Genomic DNA, 17835 nt, shown 5'->3' on the forward strand with positions numbered 1-17835 from the left:
TGTGTAATGATATTTCACTGAAATGTAAAACGCGTGTCTTTCTGTGGGACAAAGCACCACCCAGCTGTAGTTCAAAAGGCAAAATGTGAACGCGGAAATGTCAAGGACGCGCACGTTGGTTCGCCGTAAATACGTCACCGTAGCGCACCCTCGCTCTTCCTTTCTCTCGACCTGAAGATGGCGGCAGGGGTGAGTAAGATGGAGAGAAGACCTGAAATAGACCTTTCTTGAGACTTTGCCGGCTCAATCCGTTCTAAATCCGACCCATCTTCCCAGCTAAATGACAGCTTTTCATATTCATGATACTTTATGTCTGATAGGGTGCTGTTTTGAGGAGTATTTGTCATTAAATCCATTCAGTGGTCATTCTAACATACGTTAGCCCCGGCTACCCTGACGTTGCATTCACACTGAATGACGCCCATCCCCTGGGTTGTGCCACGTTACAGTAAACTTAAATTCTCTGAAAGCTCGCTCTTTGGTTTCCCCTCAAAGCCGGTGCGAATGTTCATTGCTGCTGATCTGTGTTAAAACCAATTGTCAACGGCAATGTTACTCAGAACTGTGTCAATATTTCGGGCTATGATAGCTAGCTAGCACTTTAAACAACACGTGAATTGTAGCTGTTAGCTTGTTCTTCCAGAGTTGAAAACTACCACACATTTGACCATGTCTACTGAGAGTTGCGTCTCCAGCTTCACGCCAGCTATCTCATTGTAACATCAATTGAAATGGTTGAGATAATTAACTTACATAATTTCATTATGTGAAGAGAAAGTGTTCCCTCACACTACAAAACATTACAGGGTTGTAGAACTGCAATTCAGTGCCAGAGGAATTGATTTGTTGTACCCCAGATTGGTTTAGCATCCTCAGTTAGAGGGAGGGGGGGGGGGGGGTTATCATTTAACCAAAGATAGCAATCAGATTTCCTCTGCATGTTTGTTCATTAATTGCTATGTTGTTTCCCCAGAGACTCTATACTTATCCAGAGAACTGGCGGGCCTTCAAGGCCCAAATTGCTGCCCAATATAGTGGCGCTCGCCTCAAAGTGGCCAGCAACCCCCCTGTCTTCACCTTCGGGCAGACAAACCGTACTCCCGCCTTCCTCAACAACTTCCCTCTGGGCAAGGTTAGTACTGATTTGCTCTGGTAAAAGCAGTGTCATTTTGGCAAGGCCTTGGATTTCACCATTGTTGTTGTTTTTTTTTCCGCGGTATTTTCTCACACATGGAAACTGCTTGATTCTCATCAATAAAACTGCTTTTATTCTTCAAATGCGTTTGTAGGTGCCTGCCTACCAGGGAGATGACGGCTTCTGTCTGTTTGAGAGTAATGCCATTGCTCACTACTGTAAGTTTCAGGTTTACTTATTTGTTACATGAGTTTACTGCAGAACGGTTAAATACACGGAACTTGTTTGTTACACTGTAGCTTATTTTCTCAGTCAGCTGCAAAAAGTAACACCTTTTGGGCAAATGTTGAAACCATGAAATGCTTGAAATGTTTTACTTGAACCCAACAGCAATAACTTCATGTGTCAATTTTTTTGACTGACGTGAGCTCCCTTTCCTGTCCCTCTGCAGTGAGCAATGATGCCCTGCGGGGTACCACTCCCCAGGCTGCAGCTGAGGTGCTGCAGTGGGTGAGCTTTGCTGACTCAGAGATCATCCCTCCAGCCAGTGTGTGGGTCTTCCCCACTCTGGGAATCATGCAGTTCAACAAGCAGGTGTGCAGCTCATAATTTTCTCATCAAGCTGAAGTCTTAAATTTGGAAGCTTAAATTTGGGAGCTGAGATTTAAACCAGTTTTAGCTGACCGGTGCATCTCCCTGTTATTATGACTTGGCATGATTGGACACTTGGCGTGTGTGTGTTATCCTGTGTAGTCATTATTCTTCTGTCTGGGTTTGTTCAGGCTACAGAGCAGGCAAAGGAGGATATAAAGAGGGTCCTTGCAGTGCTAAACCAACACCTGAACACCAGAACTTTCCTGGTTGGAGAGAGGGTCAGCCTTGCTGACATCACTGTTGTCTGCTCCATGCTGTGGCTCTATAAACAGGTTTGATATGCACACATCATTATGTTGGCCGTCAACGCTCTCTGCCAACATTATCTTAAATACTTTGAGTCTGTGCTTATAAGTAGGATCTAAATGTCCCTTTCTGCCCCCTGTAGGTCCTTGAGCCCTCCTTCCGTCAGCCTTACCCCAACGTGACCCGTTGGTTTTTCACCTGTGTCAACCAGCCCCAGTTCAAGGCTGTCCTCGGGGAGGTCAAGCTGTGTGAAAAAATGGCCCAGTTTGACGGTGAGTCACAGCTATAAGATTAGCTGGCTGAGGCTTGCTGCTGAAGAATACCGTTTTATTTAAAGAGTGAGATGAGACATGGGCTTCTTCCCGTCCGTCTCAACATAATTGGTATCCTATCAGTTATGTTGGGAAGTAGGTGTGCCTCTTTTTTAATCAGATTTTATCATGTAAAAGGAATTCAGCTGGAGAGTTTCTTTGGAAAGGTCAAATTTGTCGTTCTTAATAGTGTTGATCACTGTTTGGCAAATTGATTGCACCAATGTCACATCTGTGAAATTGCCTGATTGGAGTTAAATAACAGTTGCATTCGGTAAGTAAAAGTCCCCCTTTTCAGAGCGACGTCACTGCTTGTGCTGTTTCCCCATTCATCTCTGTCAAGTCCTGGCCAGAGATCGCAAAGTCAGATAATTGGATTGTTGTCCAGAGAAAACATGTTTGTCATTATTTTTGTTCCTTTCTTACAGCCAAGAAGTTTGCTGAGATGCAGCCCAAGAGAGAGGCCCCACCTAAAAAAGAGAAGGCAGGGAAGGAGTCAGCCAAGCCTCAGGAGAAGAAAGAGAAGAAAAAGGAGGAGAAGAAGCCTGACCCAGAAGATGAGATGGATGACTGCGATGCTGTTTTGGCCGCTGAGCCCAAAGCCAAGGACCCCTTTGCACACCTGCCAAAGAGGTAGAAAGACAACTTTTCCCAAATTTTCTGTTTCCATTTGCAAGTCGGTCACATTTTCCTCAGACAGATATCCACATTGTCTGATGGTCATTCCTTGGTTACTCCCGCCACCGGAGTGCTAAATTAAGGGTGGAAAGTGTTAGCCTGGTGAGACCATCTGCGTCTCACAAGCTCAAGAGTTCAGCTCTGCAGTTATTCCTGTCTAAAAACACAATGAGAAGAAAATTGAACCAATCAGGGCAGAGTTCAAACTGCTCGTGTCACCCAGTAGTAATGTAGCTCCTGATTTATTCTTGCAGTTGATGATGCTGCTGGTAATCAGGTAGAAAATTGCTCCTCAAAGCCATCAGAGGTAAGCTAATGTCAGTAGGATACGCAGTTGTCGTCCCCTGTCATTGGGCAAGGCGGTGTCCTGCTGTGGCACTCAGTCTTAATCTGACAGGGGGAGAGAGACCTGAGACCATATTCATCCCAGTCACCTCTGGTTCTGTGAGTGAAAAGGCTGGTTCATGCTGTGGGCACATTACATACGACTCAAACTCTAGATTTACAACACACACAGCATTTCGAAGTGTTCCACCACCACACAACATACACGTGGGCCTCAAGACACTTTTTGTTGTGAGTGCAGATGTCTATGATGTGAACCTCCTCCCCTCTCTTCTTCTAGCACATTTGTCATGGACGAGTTCAAAAGGAAGTACTCCAACGAGGACACCCTAACAGTAGCCCTTCCCCATTTCTGGGAGAACTTTGACCGTGAAGGATACTCCATCTGGTACGGCCAGTACAAGTTTACTGAGGAGCTCTCGCTTACCTTCAAGAGCTGCAACCTTATCACAGGTGAGAGAGATGACTTGAACACTCATGGGCCATTTAAGTTGCCACGCAAATACAATCATTATTACAGCTCTGCCACAAGTCCACCTTTACAGAGATGATGTGTAGTGGGCTCTGATACTTGACATGACTTAATTGATTGGAAATGGATTGTTTCCCTCAGACAAGTGATCAAAAATTTAAATTATAAGCTTAATGTTGTAATAAAATGCATCATGTTGCCCAGATTTATCTGTGTTAGAAGCCTGAGTGCATGTGAACATACAAAAAAGTTGTAATTACACTTGACAAACTTGTCTTTTAGGGTGTAAACCTAATCTCTATGACTTTGTGGGAATTCCCTGGAGCAATAGTGTGCAGATTCTTTCATAGCAACATAGTTTTCTCAAGCAATTATTTATTTAACTTCCTCTCAAAGAAGGGAGTCCCCTGTCATTGGGCAAGGCGGTGTCCTGCTGTGGCACTCAGTCTTAATCTGACAGGGGGAGAGAGACCTGAGACCATATTCATCCCAGTCACCTCTGGTTCAGTGAGTAGAAAGGCTGGTTCATGCTGTGGGCACATCAACTGTGGCTGTAGGGTTCTACAAGTTCCTCTACAACACAAACTACCTTGAGCGCCGTAGTGCTCCAAGGGTTGGGGCTGTTCTTGTTTTTTAACTGGGTCAACAGGTCAATACCAAGCTAGCTTGCAGTGTCCAGATAAATCTGATTTTGGTTATATTGAACTTAATAAATCCACCCCTCTGAACCCTGGACAGGTATGTTCCAGCGCCTGGATAAACTCAGAAAGAATGCCTTCGCCAGCGTCCTCTTGTTCGGCACAGACAACAACAGCAGCATTTCTGGCATCTGGATCTTTAGAGGCCAGGATCTGGCTTTCACTGTGAGTATTTAAAAATACACCCAGGCTTTTTCACAATACTCTGATGAAACCTATGCTCTTGAAAACACTTGAACTGCATCCCAGTGTTAAACAGTTCCCTGAAGGATACGGCGATGGAAGACATGCCAGGTTTTACCAGCAAGCGTCTAATAATGTGACACATCATTCATATTGAAGTGTGCCCTGTCGATGCAGTTGGTGTTGAAGAATACCTTTTTGTTTTTTAATGGTGTCGAGTAAACACTCCCCTGTCATTGGGCAAGGCGGTGTCCTGCTGTGGCACTCAGTCTTAATCTGACAGGGGGAGAGAGACCTGAGACCATATTCATCCCAGTCATCTCTGGTTCAGTGAGTGCAAGGCTGGTTCATGCTGTGGGCACATGGAGTAAATGTTCTGAGTAGTGCTGCTCTAGTTCGAATCATAACTTAACTCTGAAATATCGCCCGAGACAAGTTTGAGATGACACATCAGGGAATATTTAGAAGTGCGTCCTCTTAGAGTGTGCGGTCCTCCCATTGATTTGTTTGAACGTTGCACGTACGTGGAGAACAGAACATTTATGAAACCTGAGAGTAATTCCCTCGTACTCAAGGAACTCTTGTTTTGATTTCCCCGCTGCAGCTGTGTCCAGACTGGCAGATCGACTACGAGTCGTACGACTGGCGCAAGCTGGACCCCGACAGCGAGGAGTGCAAGACCATGGTAAAGGAATACTTCGCCTGGGAGGGAGAGTTTAAGCACGTGGGCAAAGCCTTCAACCAGGGCAAGGTCTTCAAATGAGGACACTGGGACAGTCTGAGAGAAAGCACTCTGCCCTTCTGCTCTCCAACACTTACAAACCTACGCGCCATGCGCTTACCAAAACGGCAAGAATGACTCTGAATGACAGCGTTTTGAAGAAGAGTGAGTTTTTGTCTCTGCTGAAACTGTTATGTTGTTTTGACCTGCGAAATAAAGCATTTTCCACAATGCCATCATGGAATTGCGTGGTTTGACTGTACATAAATCTGCCCTGTCAACGAGTTCAATGTCTTCTGGTGCCCAGAGACGACGCTGTGAACGTGCTGCCTTCGTGTCTGACAATGCCAATGACAATGTTACATCATTGTAATGTTGGGTTATTACATCCAGCACAGACTCCTGGTGTGTGGATCACATTAATTGCTACCTGTAACTTTATATCGAGTGACTAAGTTTTGAAAATATTTTGTGAAACGGATCAAATACCTGAACATTTCAACTTCAATGAATCTATCATCTGTGGCTTAGGTTTTGGGATCAAACTCTGCTGTTTTTTTTTTGTTTTTTTTTTTTTTGCCTCTTATGCCTGCAGAGGGCGGTCAAGGCCAGCTGTTGAGAGCCTGAGAGGTTTGTGTGGAACAGAAGATCCAACAGACGGAAAATGACTAGGTTGAGCTTTGTGGTTTGTGCTAAAAAGACGAGAATGTCTTGTTTTTAACCATGAGCTCTTTAATTCTCTGAGGAAGTCAAAACCCCTCAAATTCTCATTTTACAAATGCGCGTGTATTCACAGGGAGTAATGGAAATACTTAACATCCATTGCCAGCCACATCAAAACTTGGTTTGACTGACTTAAAGTAAAGATATATGTGTGCTTCACGGGCAAATACTGACTGGGGATTAAATGCTTGCGTTACTCATGCATGTTAGCTTCTATAGAGAACTCATCAGACAAAAAACCCTTGATGTCATCAGGAATCAAACCATAGTAAGAGTAAGCGTTCTGGAGTTCGTCTCAATCCTGCTTTGCCTGTTTTCTTAGTACAGTACTTCATTGTGTACTGTAAGTAGCCTCAGGTTAACTGTCACCTGAACTCATTATTTCCTGCTATTTATCTTTCGAATTGAATGCCAGATTGAAATAAAAACGCAGCATAAGTTCCTTTAATTTAACTGACAAACGTCTTCTAAAAGCTCATAGGGTGGATCTCTTTCCACACACACTCATGAGAGATGCACAAGAAAGGAATCTCATCCTGGGATGACTCAGACTTGTCATTTTTTCCAACCAACTAAGCGCAAATCCACCACAGTGTTGAATCAGGGAGGCCATTTTAGTTTTGCTCTGTGCTCTCATGGAAATAAGAAAATGGAAAAGTTCCCACAACAGTGAAGCGCCCGAGTCCTTGAACACATGACTCACCCATCCTGCGGATCACGGTGGAAGAGGGCTGTAACTTGAGCAAATTACTTCACCCACAGCTTTGCAGCAGTTACAAACCGTAGCTCACCCTTCCATTGTTGAGGGAGTGGCGTTTCAGACCTTCTCGTTGTGTAATATGAAATTAATTTGAGCAGAATACACACTGTTTTTTCTCTCTTTTTTGTGGCAGATTTTCTACACAAAAACAAGTCCATATAATATCCTGGTCCTCATGTTTTGTAACTGCAGAGTTAGAACAATACGCTGTTCAATGCCAAAAGTAACATTTCCCCTTCCCAGCCCTGCCAACCTTCTTCCCTCTGGTCTTTATTTCTCTCTTGGCTATGTAATATTTCTTTTTCCTTCCTCTCCCTTGCCCTCACTACACATTTTTCTCTGTCAAAGGGGGTTGGGTTCTTAAAATCAGTTGCAGCAAGGACTGATGAGGGAGGAACACAGAGTGCCTGTATTGTTTGACCACACAAGGTCCCTGTGTGGCTCTCAGCCCCCTGTAGGAGCTTCAGGCATGGGCTGCATGTGCTGAGCATCTGGCGGGGCAGCACAGAGGCATGCATCTGGAGAGGAGTGTCGGCAGAGGGCTTACACTTGGGGAGTCCAGAGAATCAAATCCAACACAGACGCTGGAGAACACCGATACAATGCAGACGCTGTTGGTGTAGAAGCTCATCTCGTTGGGCTGCGGCTTGTTGTGGCCGCAGAATGAGAGAGTTATAATTAGGACGCACGAATTAGCAGATATTTTAATGGCTTCTTAATTAAGAAATGTCTTCCCCTTGTTTGAGGCTCTGCTACGGTCTTAATAGAAGTCTAAGTCGGTTATTGTTGTCGAAGGAATGTCTCCAGCCGCCACACATCCACAGTGCCACCCTCAGAGTTTTATGGAGTTTTCCGACCCTAGTCTGGGGTTGGGCTTCTCTAACACACACAAACACACTAGCAGAGGGAATCGGGGCAGGAAAAAGAATCTTAGTCAGCAGTTGAGGACTTTACCCCAAGTGTCCCCTCATTCCTTTTAAGGGACAGCCATGGACATTTGAATAGGGCAAAGGTAAAGCAGGACACTCCCAAAAAACAAAACAAAACAAAAAAAAAACCCATCTAAATAAAATGTATTACAGAGTTTCCAAGCAGGAATGCATCTCTATTCTTGTGTAACTATCTTAGGCAAGAGAGTGACCTCCAGATTGTAACCTCGCATCAGGAGTTAGTCCACATTCGTGCACTTAAAAGGGTGTGAGCTGAAACACAGCATAGTAATTCAGTACTGGAATGGAATGAGGGAGGCCAAAGGTGAAACTGCTGAGGGGCAAAAACAGAGGAAGGCAGGGGAACGGAAGACGATGCAGCAGTAACCAAGCAGACGCAGCTGCATAACAATGTCTGCAGGTCACATTCTGACGTTTACTCTCTTTTTTTTTTTTAAGAATTATGAATTAGTTATTTCTTTGTGTTGCCCTGCAACCAAGGTTGCCAGAGTGTGGAGAAGAAAGTGCGTGACATGAGGGTGGAGAGGTACAGTGGAGGGAAAACAGACAGCCCCTGCATTTTTGGACATGAAACCCCATAGTTGCTTCTGGCTCATATTACCCGAATCTGGAGGTGGGGCATGAGTCGGGATGTTGTCAAAGTAAAGCACTCCCAAGACTACAAAGTGTAGAAATACTGATTACTTTCCTGGAACATCAAGACTCTGATCAAAAAGTTGCAGCATGACTTTACATGACTATTATAAGATTGTGTGAAAGTAGGACACGCAAGCTGCACAACCGGTTTGTGGAATGGGTTCAGACTGAACCGCTCCAGAATGGTGGCAGGATATCCCTTCTCTTACCATGCAGTAAGGTCCTGTTGCAAATATGCATATTGTACATGAATTCAGTATATCCCAGAACAGGGGTTCTCAAACTGAGGGTTGGGACCCCTTCAAGGGTTGCAAGATCATTTCTAGGGGTTGCCAATGGTTCTATGAAAAAAAGGGCGTGTTTTTAGGTTTGATTTTTTTTTTTTTTTTACTTTGTTTAGCTAAATACCGGTATCATTAGTTAACACATCTTAAAGTAGGGCCTCTAAGACTATGAGAGTAATATATGTATTATTTCAAGCCAGTTTCAACATTCTGTCAGCAGTTTAAAACCACTTCAACTTTCAGCCATTTTTCTGATCTCGCCTTTGTGCCAAAGTGTTACTTCTCTTTTGCACGCCACACGGAATGTTTACACGGATGTAACTTAGGCCCGCTCAAATGCCATTGGTCAAAGCTACTCAAACTTAAACCAGAAGCCTCCCTGTCCGGACATCTGCTGCCTCGCCTACAGATTCTGTATTTCTATGCAGAGTCTGCAAGCGGTTCCCTGATGAAGGGCAGATTTAGACCTGAGACCATTCAAGAAAAGTGGCAACTGGTGTTGTTGTGCTCGCTATAGCGATACTCACCGTTTAACTTCTGGGTTAATCAGGGGATCTATGGAACCTATGCACAAAGCATCTTGGACAAATTTTTTGATGGATAAAAATGCTTACAAGTAAATATCTAGATTTGTTTGTCTGAAGTATGATTTCAGTCATACTATCACTTTAATTCACCTTTTCGATCATCACGCGTACTTACTGAGTGTTTCAGACTTGGGCGAACCCTCTCTCAACCAACCCTGGTACCCCAACCCTGCTCATGACAAGATAAATTTCCTTTACGTGTATTGACTTGCTGGTGGTTTGATCCCACCCAAAGAAAGAGTTGGAGTGTTGAAACATTTAAAGCTATGACTGGAATGTGCAGCTCAGGAAGATATCTGCTTGTGTTCAAGCGCAACAGATGGGTTGTGTTCGATAGGGTGGAGGAACTCTTGCAAAACCCTCCTGTCCCACCCCCCACCCCACCCCCAATCAATAGGTGAAACGAATGAGTGACTGTTAGCCACTTTAAAGACTACATGGTATGTGTTGTTTCATGCAACTGTGCCTCATCTGTCTAGAGCCTGATATGTTGAAACAAGCGGCCACCGTAATACACCTGAAAGTATGTTTCGACATTACTGTTCACTGGCTGCTGCGGTGAAACAAGGCTGAGCCTGCAGGAGCTGTTCCCATCATCAGTGAGATCAGGTGAGTTTGCTGCAAGACAACAAGTTTTACTGTTTGGGCTTCATTATGACAACAGAAGTAGGGAGTGCCATCTTCTCAAAAAGCGAAACCTACAAACTTTGTGTCACAAAGCGGAGCAGTTCCTTGTTGTGTTACACACCACTTTGCGGCATGTGATATTTATCCATACACACACAGGGCATTGCTATGGAAACCACCCTGAGTACCTGCCCCCTTGCTTATTATGTTGCCATAGCAGCCATCCCAGAATAGTCTACCCTTCCACCCCCCGCACCCCCTCCCTGTTCCTCCCTCGTGTTCGTGACTCACAACGCACAGTGGAAACCACAATTCAATCTGTCTCTTATTCGCCTTTTTTTCCTTACATTCTTCTCTGCACCAAAGGAGCAGCTCGACTTTCTGAATCATCCCTGTTTGTGTGTGTGTGTGTGTGTGTGTGTGTGTGTGTGTGTGTGTGTGAGGTAACATGCACTGTGAGGAATTCCACAGAGATGACCATTGATGAGTTACTATGGTAATGGCAAATGCCATGGCGTGATGACCTGAGATTCAAGATAGCATATCTTGAGTAGTGCACACAGTCAGTGATTTCTATGTAGCTGTTATCTCTCCATGGATACACACACACACACACACACACACACACACACACACACACACACACACACGCATTCTGCTCTAAAGGGTTATTTAAGTTCCACTTTGTTTTGAGAAGTCGCAGCTCGTGGTTTGCTTACTCACTGGGCCCCCGGGGTGGGGCAGCACCAAATCACATGCAGTCCATGGAAATATTTTGCGTACAATACGATAAATGATGAGTTAAATGGGTAAAGGGTCCTTTAGTTGCAGCCAATTGCTACATCATGACTCTGACTTTGTTCTAGTTCCATGGTGTAACTAATTTACCAAGCAAATGAAGGAAATCCAATTATTGGTGCTAATTGAATTAAGTTAAATTCATTTGAAAAATGCTGCACATAAAGTCTGAGACTATTTTCTGTTTTCGCTTTCACAGCAATTATACGAGTGAAGAACCTTTCACATTTTTGTAAAAATTCATTGACCTTTTTGAGAAGAATGGCCAATAGAGGGAAAAAGTCAATGGTTTTCATTCAGTACAGATACAGTTTTAAACTGGAATGTCACTTGGAGAGGACAGACAAGGCCGATCCACTACTGACACGAGTATTCATATCAACTACACTGCAGTACAAGTACACACAGTTGTGTCCCCTGCCCTTCCTGTAAAGAGGGGCCGTCTCACCTTCTACCTCATCAGGAGATACAACTTTCACTCAATTCTGATTCAGATTCAGAATCTGAATAAGGTTGGCATCTTCCTCAAAATATAGCATTTTTGTCCTCAGGCCACACACACACACGCGCGCACATACTTCATTTCTACTTCATGCATTGAAATAATAGTACTGTACTGCAAAGCCTCACATTATATACAAATGATGCTTGTTGGGATGTAGACATGATACTTGATATGACAGTGTTAGTTTAGAGGATTACAACAACCTGTGAGGTTGACCGCTGTTGTCTTAGTAGTGCAGACAGGAAATTATTCATTCAAAATGATGTGTGCAGCTTTATATGTTTTTCTGTTAAACAATTATCCCTCACTAGAGTTAAATGTTAGCGAGACCCCCTGAACTCGCTTTTAGAACAGATGCTGCCATTACTGAACAGAACGTGCATTCATTTTGATAGTAGAGGAAAGGTGATTCCTAATGTACCAGGATGGCATTTCCATTTTTTTGCAGCTTTGTGTGTGTGTGTGTATGTTTATGTATGTCGTCGTAAATAAGAAAATATTACAGACCAGTTTTTTTTTAAATACTGTCTTTGCAAGAATTCTTTCTATCTGAAGGAAGAACACATAAAAATATGTGAAAACATGCATTTTTGCCATACCGAGTCGAATCATTAGGAGCATTTGCCCCCTTCAGATTCATAATCAACAATGGAGTATTCATATAGGCGGAGTTTTGACATTCATCGACACTGACAATGCCCCTTTGACCATCTTTAACTGACTGTATCTTCAGTATTGGCTAAACACTTGTCATAACATTGACAATGTTGCATTGTTTAAAAAAAAATCTAATGAAGTCAGCATACAAAGAACTGTTCTGTTTTGCACTCAATCTGGTTTGTTTGGCAAATGATATCCTAAGATACAAACTGCACTCTAAAGTATATTAGCAATTTCAAGCAACCACAAAGCAACCGAACACGATTCAGTGAAAGCAGATGTTGACATAAATCACTATTTTGCTGCCAGTCAAAGTTTTTCTTTGACTTTGCAATGATTTTGTGAACTGAAATGATCGAAAGCAAACAGCAATTTTGAAAATGCAGCGCATGCAGGATAAAAGTTAGTCTTTCAACTTTCGTCGAACAACTTTCAAGTTGCCTCTTGTGAGATATAAATGAGAAAAAACCCCCATTTACTTGCATCCTCCAGCGCATTGTGAAATAAAACCCTCTTTTGATTCTCATGTTCTTGCAAATCAGCCTGATGACTCATGACACAACAGGCTAACTGCCAGATGCGCTACTTGCATTCACTGACTAAAAGAAAGAATTTCAGTTCATAGTTTTGACATTTTGCAAATAAATGACTAGCCGTTTTTCTTTTTTGACGACATTTTATTTGGGGTTTTTAAATAAAATTCTTTGGAGATCTAATCTCACTAGTGAAATGTGCTAATATAGTTCTATCACTGTAACACAGATACACTATCAAAGGTCCCACCCATCTGTCTGGTATACATACAATGGCTTGAGCCTGAGGAATAGCGATAGAATTATTGTTGTTTTCAGGTGTGGTGTCACTTTAGTGTAATCGTATCACAAGCTACACTGTTACTCAGGCCATGTGACTCCCCTTATCCGTCCGGAGACATTAATCATATGCACAAGGGTTCACACACACAAACACACATGCACATGCACACACACGCACACAAACACACGCGCGCACACACACACACACACACACACACACACACACACACACACACACACACACACACACATCCCCATCTAATCCTCTGATTTTTCCTCCCCTGTACTGTCTGAGCGGCCCTGTTTTCATTGTAGTCATGAGCCGTGACTCATCGCGCGTCTGAGCCAAGCTATTTGCACTGGTTCATGCTGGCCGACACACCTAGCACCAGGAAACACACCCATTCCCACATATCCTTGTATTCATCTAAAATGACCTGCCGCAAAACGTGACAGGCAATTGGGGGGGGGGGGGTTAAGTTCGTACAAACATGTTGTGGATGTCGGAAAAAATTGTTGAGTGATTCCTCTGTTGCAACATTTTAGGTTTCTGAAACTTTTATCTGCTTCTCGGGTTTCGGCTGTTGATTGATTTAGATTAAATAATCAATTAGTGATAAAGGATTTTATCTGGTTTTACCTCTTCATTTTGTAACAATAATAATAAAAAAAAAGGTTTCAAGGCAGGATGCAACGAGGTGACTGTTTACTGTTGACCTCACCATAAACATTGCAAACCTAGAGAAACCACACAAATGTTTACATATGCACACATCAGGTAAGTAGTCTGTCTGGAAGCAGCCATCGCTCTAAGCTGAAACTGTTCTTCACATGCAACAGCGGCCACACCTCAGAGGCAACAAGTCAAACATGCATGGAGCTGAGCAAACAAGTGCAGTGGCGGTGGTTCACTTTGTATAAGAACGATGATAATCCTTTTCCAGTGCTGCAGCAGCTGAATCCAAATTGGGTCGCAGCCTACATTTAAATTTCAGAAAAGCTGCAAAGGTTTTCATGTGGGCAAATAACCTGCAGTCTGTGTGATGTCATATGATTGTCACCTTCACCTCCAGGAAACACTTTTATGTCAAGAGCATCCTTTAGCATTATGAACTGAATACGCTGTTGCAGTTCAGAGAGAACATCTGTGGAGTTCTTCATGGTTCGCGCCTATGGAAGGGACTTCCTCACTTTTACCTCAGCATGCATGCAAATACACACAGCTGCACCCTGTTTCTCTGAAAAGAAAAAAAAAATCATCTTTTGACTGATGTGATAATATTAAACTATGTGCATGTGTGTTTGTGTGCATGCGCGCGCACGCACATGTATGCGTGCCCCTCCTTGTTATCTTGCTACAAAGCTGCACAGCGACTTCCTCTGCAATGTTTTTTCTGGGTGTGTCATGTGGACAAGAAGGCAAGAGGTGTCTTGAGGGCACAGAACATTGGGACGTGGTGGACCTGCTCACGCAAGAACTTGGATCCATTCATATTAATGAAAATATCGAAGTTCCTGATCTTAATCAAGTGTTTTCATCGAAAAACTTGTGAAATCTCATTTTCACTCCAAATGCCTCCTTAACTGCCGTTGTGGCTTTTTATATTCCCTCTCGCTACCACAATGAAACTGCAAATCAACTTTTCCCCTTGGTGATTCTTCATTTGCAGTGTTTGGAGTTCACAGGAAGTCCTAAAGGGAGGAATACATTTTTCAAATATTGGGGACGAGATGGGCAGCGCCCTGTTTGCTTTGGCTCGGAGTGACGCAGCGCTCTATCCAAGCTCATACAGACAAAATCATTGTCTTAATGCAGAGATTGAAACGTGAGCAGCAACAGTATTGTGAGAGGAAATATGAAACATGTGAGGAGCAGTACTCACAACAGAAAGAGAGATATTCCTTTGGAGAATTGCACGCACTCATGTAAAAATATATATGTGTGTGTGTGTGTGTGTGTGTGTGTGTGTGTGTGTGTGTGTGTGTGTGTACACATATAAACATAAATAAATATTTGGAACTGATACGCAGAATCCTCATCCAACTGACAATTGGTGAGGTCACATGTTTTTGTTTGCTATTATCTAATAATGAAATCCAGCTGTGGAATATTACATTTATGCACATATTGTAAAGTACAATTTTGAGGTACTTTAGGGGATTTTTATCATTTCATGCTTCTTTGACTCTAATCCGTTACATTTCAGAGGGAAATACTGGACTTTCAATGACACCGCATTTATATTAAAAGCTTTCATCGATATTTTCAAGATGAAAATGAGATGAGCTGAAGTGGATTCTAACATGTTGATGACATGTTACAGAAGGCAACTTGTTGTCAGATCACATCTCAGATGAGTTGTTAACAGACGAGCCTTTTTCATTCATTTAAATGATCACAAAAAAAATCAAAGTTTGGAGAAAAGGTAAAACAACTGGAAACAGATTTGTATGTGTTTGTGTGTGTGTGTGTGTGTTTGTGTGTGTGTGTGTGTGTGTTTATTCTTCTTCCCTCACTCATTCATCTTCTCACAGCCTGTCAGACTGATCTTGTGTCCCTGCATATAAAACTGTGTACGACAAACTTCTAACCAGCTCCACACGCAGCAGCTCCACGGATGCTGCAGTCATAATAACAGAATGATGTCATCTATAATGATATATTAGTCAGACGGACCAAACTGGTAGACTACTTTTACCTTAATACTTTCCCAAATGCTGCTTCAAACGCTTACATACTTTTACGAAAGTAAATTTAGTAACGTAGGAATTTTTCAAGCAGATGTAATTGAATTTTTTTTTCCATTACATTCCTGGAAGAGAAAAAGATCTGGATTGAGAAAAATGCGTGCATTCAAAATCTTCAAACTTGCACAACTCATGGCATTAGTGATCTCATGTGACTTATAATCTGCATGTGGATGACCAAACACAAAATTTAGTGAAACCCATCTTGTAAATACGCACTCTGCCTATTTATGTGACTCCCGGGTCATTTTGGTGTAATGGTAACGTTGTGTCAGCGTGTGTGTAGCAATTTCAATGCTGTAATAACATGTTTATGTCATTGTCTATCATAGGATCATATGATACCCATTTTGCGGTGTTTCCCCCTGCGTTCTTTGTTCTCCTGAAATGAGAATGATGAGAGAAAGATGAAAAACCACTCAGACAGTTTTTGTTTGTTTGTTTGTTTATTTTACAGACGGTAAAATGACATCCGTGTTAATACACACTGAACTTAACTGCTGCTGTTGAGGAACCATAAGTGTGTGAGCACGTGGGGGAAGATATGGGCGTTGGTCATGCATCCTCTTTCAGGCAATTGTGTCAAAGTGTTACTAAAAGCAAAGAAAAAATCGCTTGTCTTCTTTAATAGTGACGCTGGATAAAAGATCTAAACATTTCCAAAGCCACATTATTTTTTTTTTTTCCTGAACAATAAATAAATGGTGATAAGTGAAAAAAAATCCACTTTCAGACTTTTGGCAAAAGCTGTTTGGAAATTAGCTGATAATGTTAAATGAAGGACATTTAAAAGTAATTTATATTCATCTTACAAGAACTTCTTTCCTGTTGCATGTCATTGGACCCACTGTGTGAAGCAGTGGGTCGTCCCCGAGGACCACTCCCTCGCACCGGTCCCCTCCCCTCTATTCTCCTCCCTCTGTAAACCAGGAGCCCTACCCAGCCCTCTTGTCCAAGCACTCTGCTCAGCCCAGAGGAGCAGCTACACAACGAAAAAAACAAAAAAACCGAAGTTAAAATCAACTGAGAGCAAAAGGAGGGAGGGAGTAAAGAGAGGGAAGAAAACGCCCTGGAAACTTTGCCTGATCAAGAAGTAGGAAAAGTGACAGAATCCTTTCAAGACAGCAAAGTTGAGACGTGAAGAGCTTTTCTTGGGCTGGGGAGAAGGGGAGAAGATACGTTTTCAAGGATGCTCATGCTCGTTTGAGGCTTCTTGGGGCGCAAACAACTGCGCACAGGTAAAGATGAACTTTTTAATTCTTTTCTGTCATGAAAGTGAGTAGTTTTGGCTCAGTTTTGTACTGTTTTCAAACTTTACTTCATTTACAAACTTGAACTACATTTGAGATACACCGTTTCACACCAAATGAAACAGCTGGATCTGCAAAAGTTTTCTGTAATGTTTCAACTGCCATTTATGAGTGTGTGTAAATGCTAAAATGACACTTTCCACTGCTCAGTGACATGTTGATCTCCTACTGTACTATGTATGTACGTATATATGTGTGTATATGTATATGTATGTGTATGTATATGTATATATATATATATATTTATATTTATATTTATTTAGAAATGCTGAAGGTTTTGCTGTGGCAATGTGATGTTTTTGGGAGAAAACATCTATGAGTTTGTTTCCGTAGATATGAAAAGTGTCAGTTATTTCGACTGATATGAAATGAGAGCAGGTTATAGAAGTGGGTGTGTACCTACAGCCACCACATGAATACACAGGACTTGACTGGAATTGCGCACTTCACTTTTGCCTTTCACTCCTGTAAAATGAAGTTTAGGGAATATCCGCTAAACTCGCGCTGAGAGCAGAGAATGTGCAGTTTCATCAGTGAGGTGACAAATACTAAAAGTTGTAAAAAGTTCACGACGGGATGCGAATGTAACATCGCATCTACGTAAACTACTTCACTACATAGATTAAAGAAGATTTTAATGCTCAGTTTATTTTCTCATCTCATCTCATCTTTGTCCTCATATTTGTCTTTATTAAGAATTGGAAGTTTAAAAAGTAAAGGTACGTCCCCATGAAACCTTACAGCAACAAGCTTGGGTGTGGATTCCTTCCTCCACCCCCTCCTTTTTCTCCCCTCCCTCTCGCTCCCTGTGTTCGTCTCCTCACAGAGGCGCACCCTTTACAGCATAAAAAAAAAAAAAAAACTAGAGGGAGGAAAATCACCATACAAGAATATATGAGGCTGGTCTCAGCGGGGTCCTCCTCGTATATCCACTGGTCCTGCACGGGGGTGTCCAGAGTAGTGCCAGCAAAATTCAAACAAATTACATT

General features: G+C 42.5%; 2 protein-coding genes across 2 annotated transcripts in view; both read left to right on the forward strand.

Annotated features, from left to right (window-relative positions):
• The first annotated feature begins 52 nt into the window (after positions 1-52).
• Positions 53-5679, forward strand: eef1g (eukaryotic translation elongation factor 1 gamma). Its single transcript, XM_086221692.1, has 10 exons — positions 53-189; positions 974-1132; positions 1290-1353; positions 1587-1729; positions 1918-2061; positions 2178-2307; positions 2775-2979; positions 3650-3822; positions 4580-4704; positions 5327-5679. Exons 1-10 carry the CDS (start codon positions 178-180, stop codon positions 5483-5485), a joined length of 1314 nt encoding a protein of 437 aa, XP_086077818.1. The 5' UTR covers positions 53-177; the 3' UTR covers positions 5486-5679.
• Positions 5680-16497: 10818 nt separating this feature from the next.
• The window catches only part of ahnak (AHNAK nucleoprotein), a 33167-nt gene continuing 31829 nt past the window's right edge, over positions 16498-17835 (forward strand). Inside the window, exon 1 of the mRNA XM_086221696.1 lies at positions 16498-16774. The gene's annotated coding sequence lies outside the window, so the exon portion shown is untranslated. The remainder of the gene's footprint in view (positions 16775-17835) is intronic.

The sequence above is a fragment of the Aulostomus chinensis genome, chromosome 13 (genome assembly GCF_037954235.1).
Source record: "Aulostomus chinensis isolate RoL2024-O1b breed Wild chromosome 13, RoL_Achi_v1.0, whole genome shotgun sequence".
NCBI classification, from domain to species: Eukaryota; Metazoa; Chordata; class Actinopteri; order Syngnathiformes; family Aulostomidae; genus Aulostomus; species Aulostomus chinensis.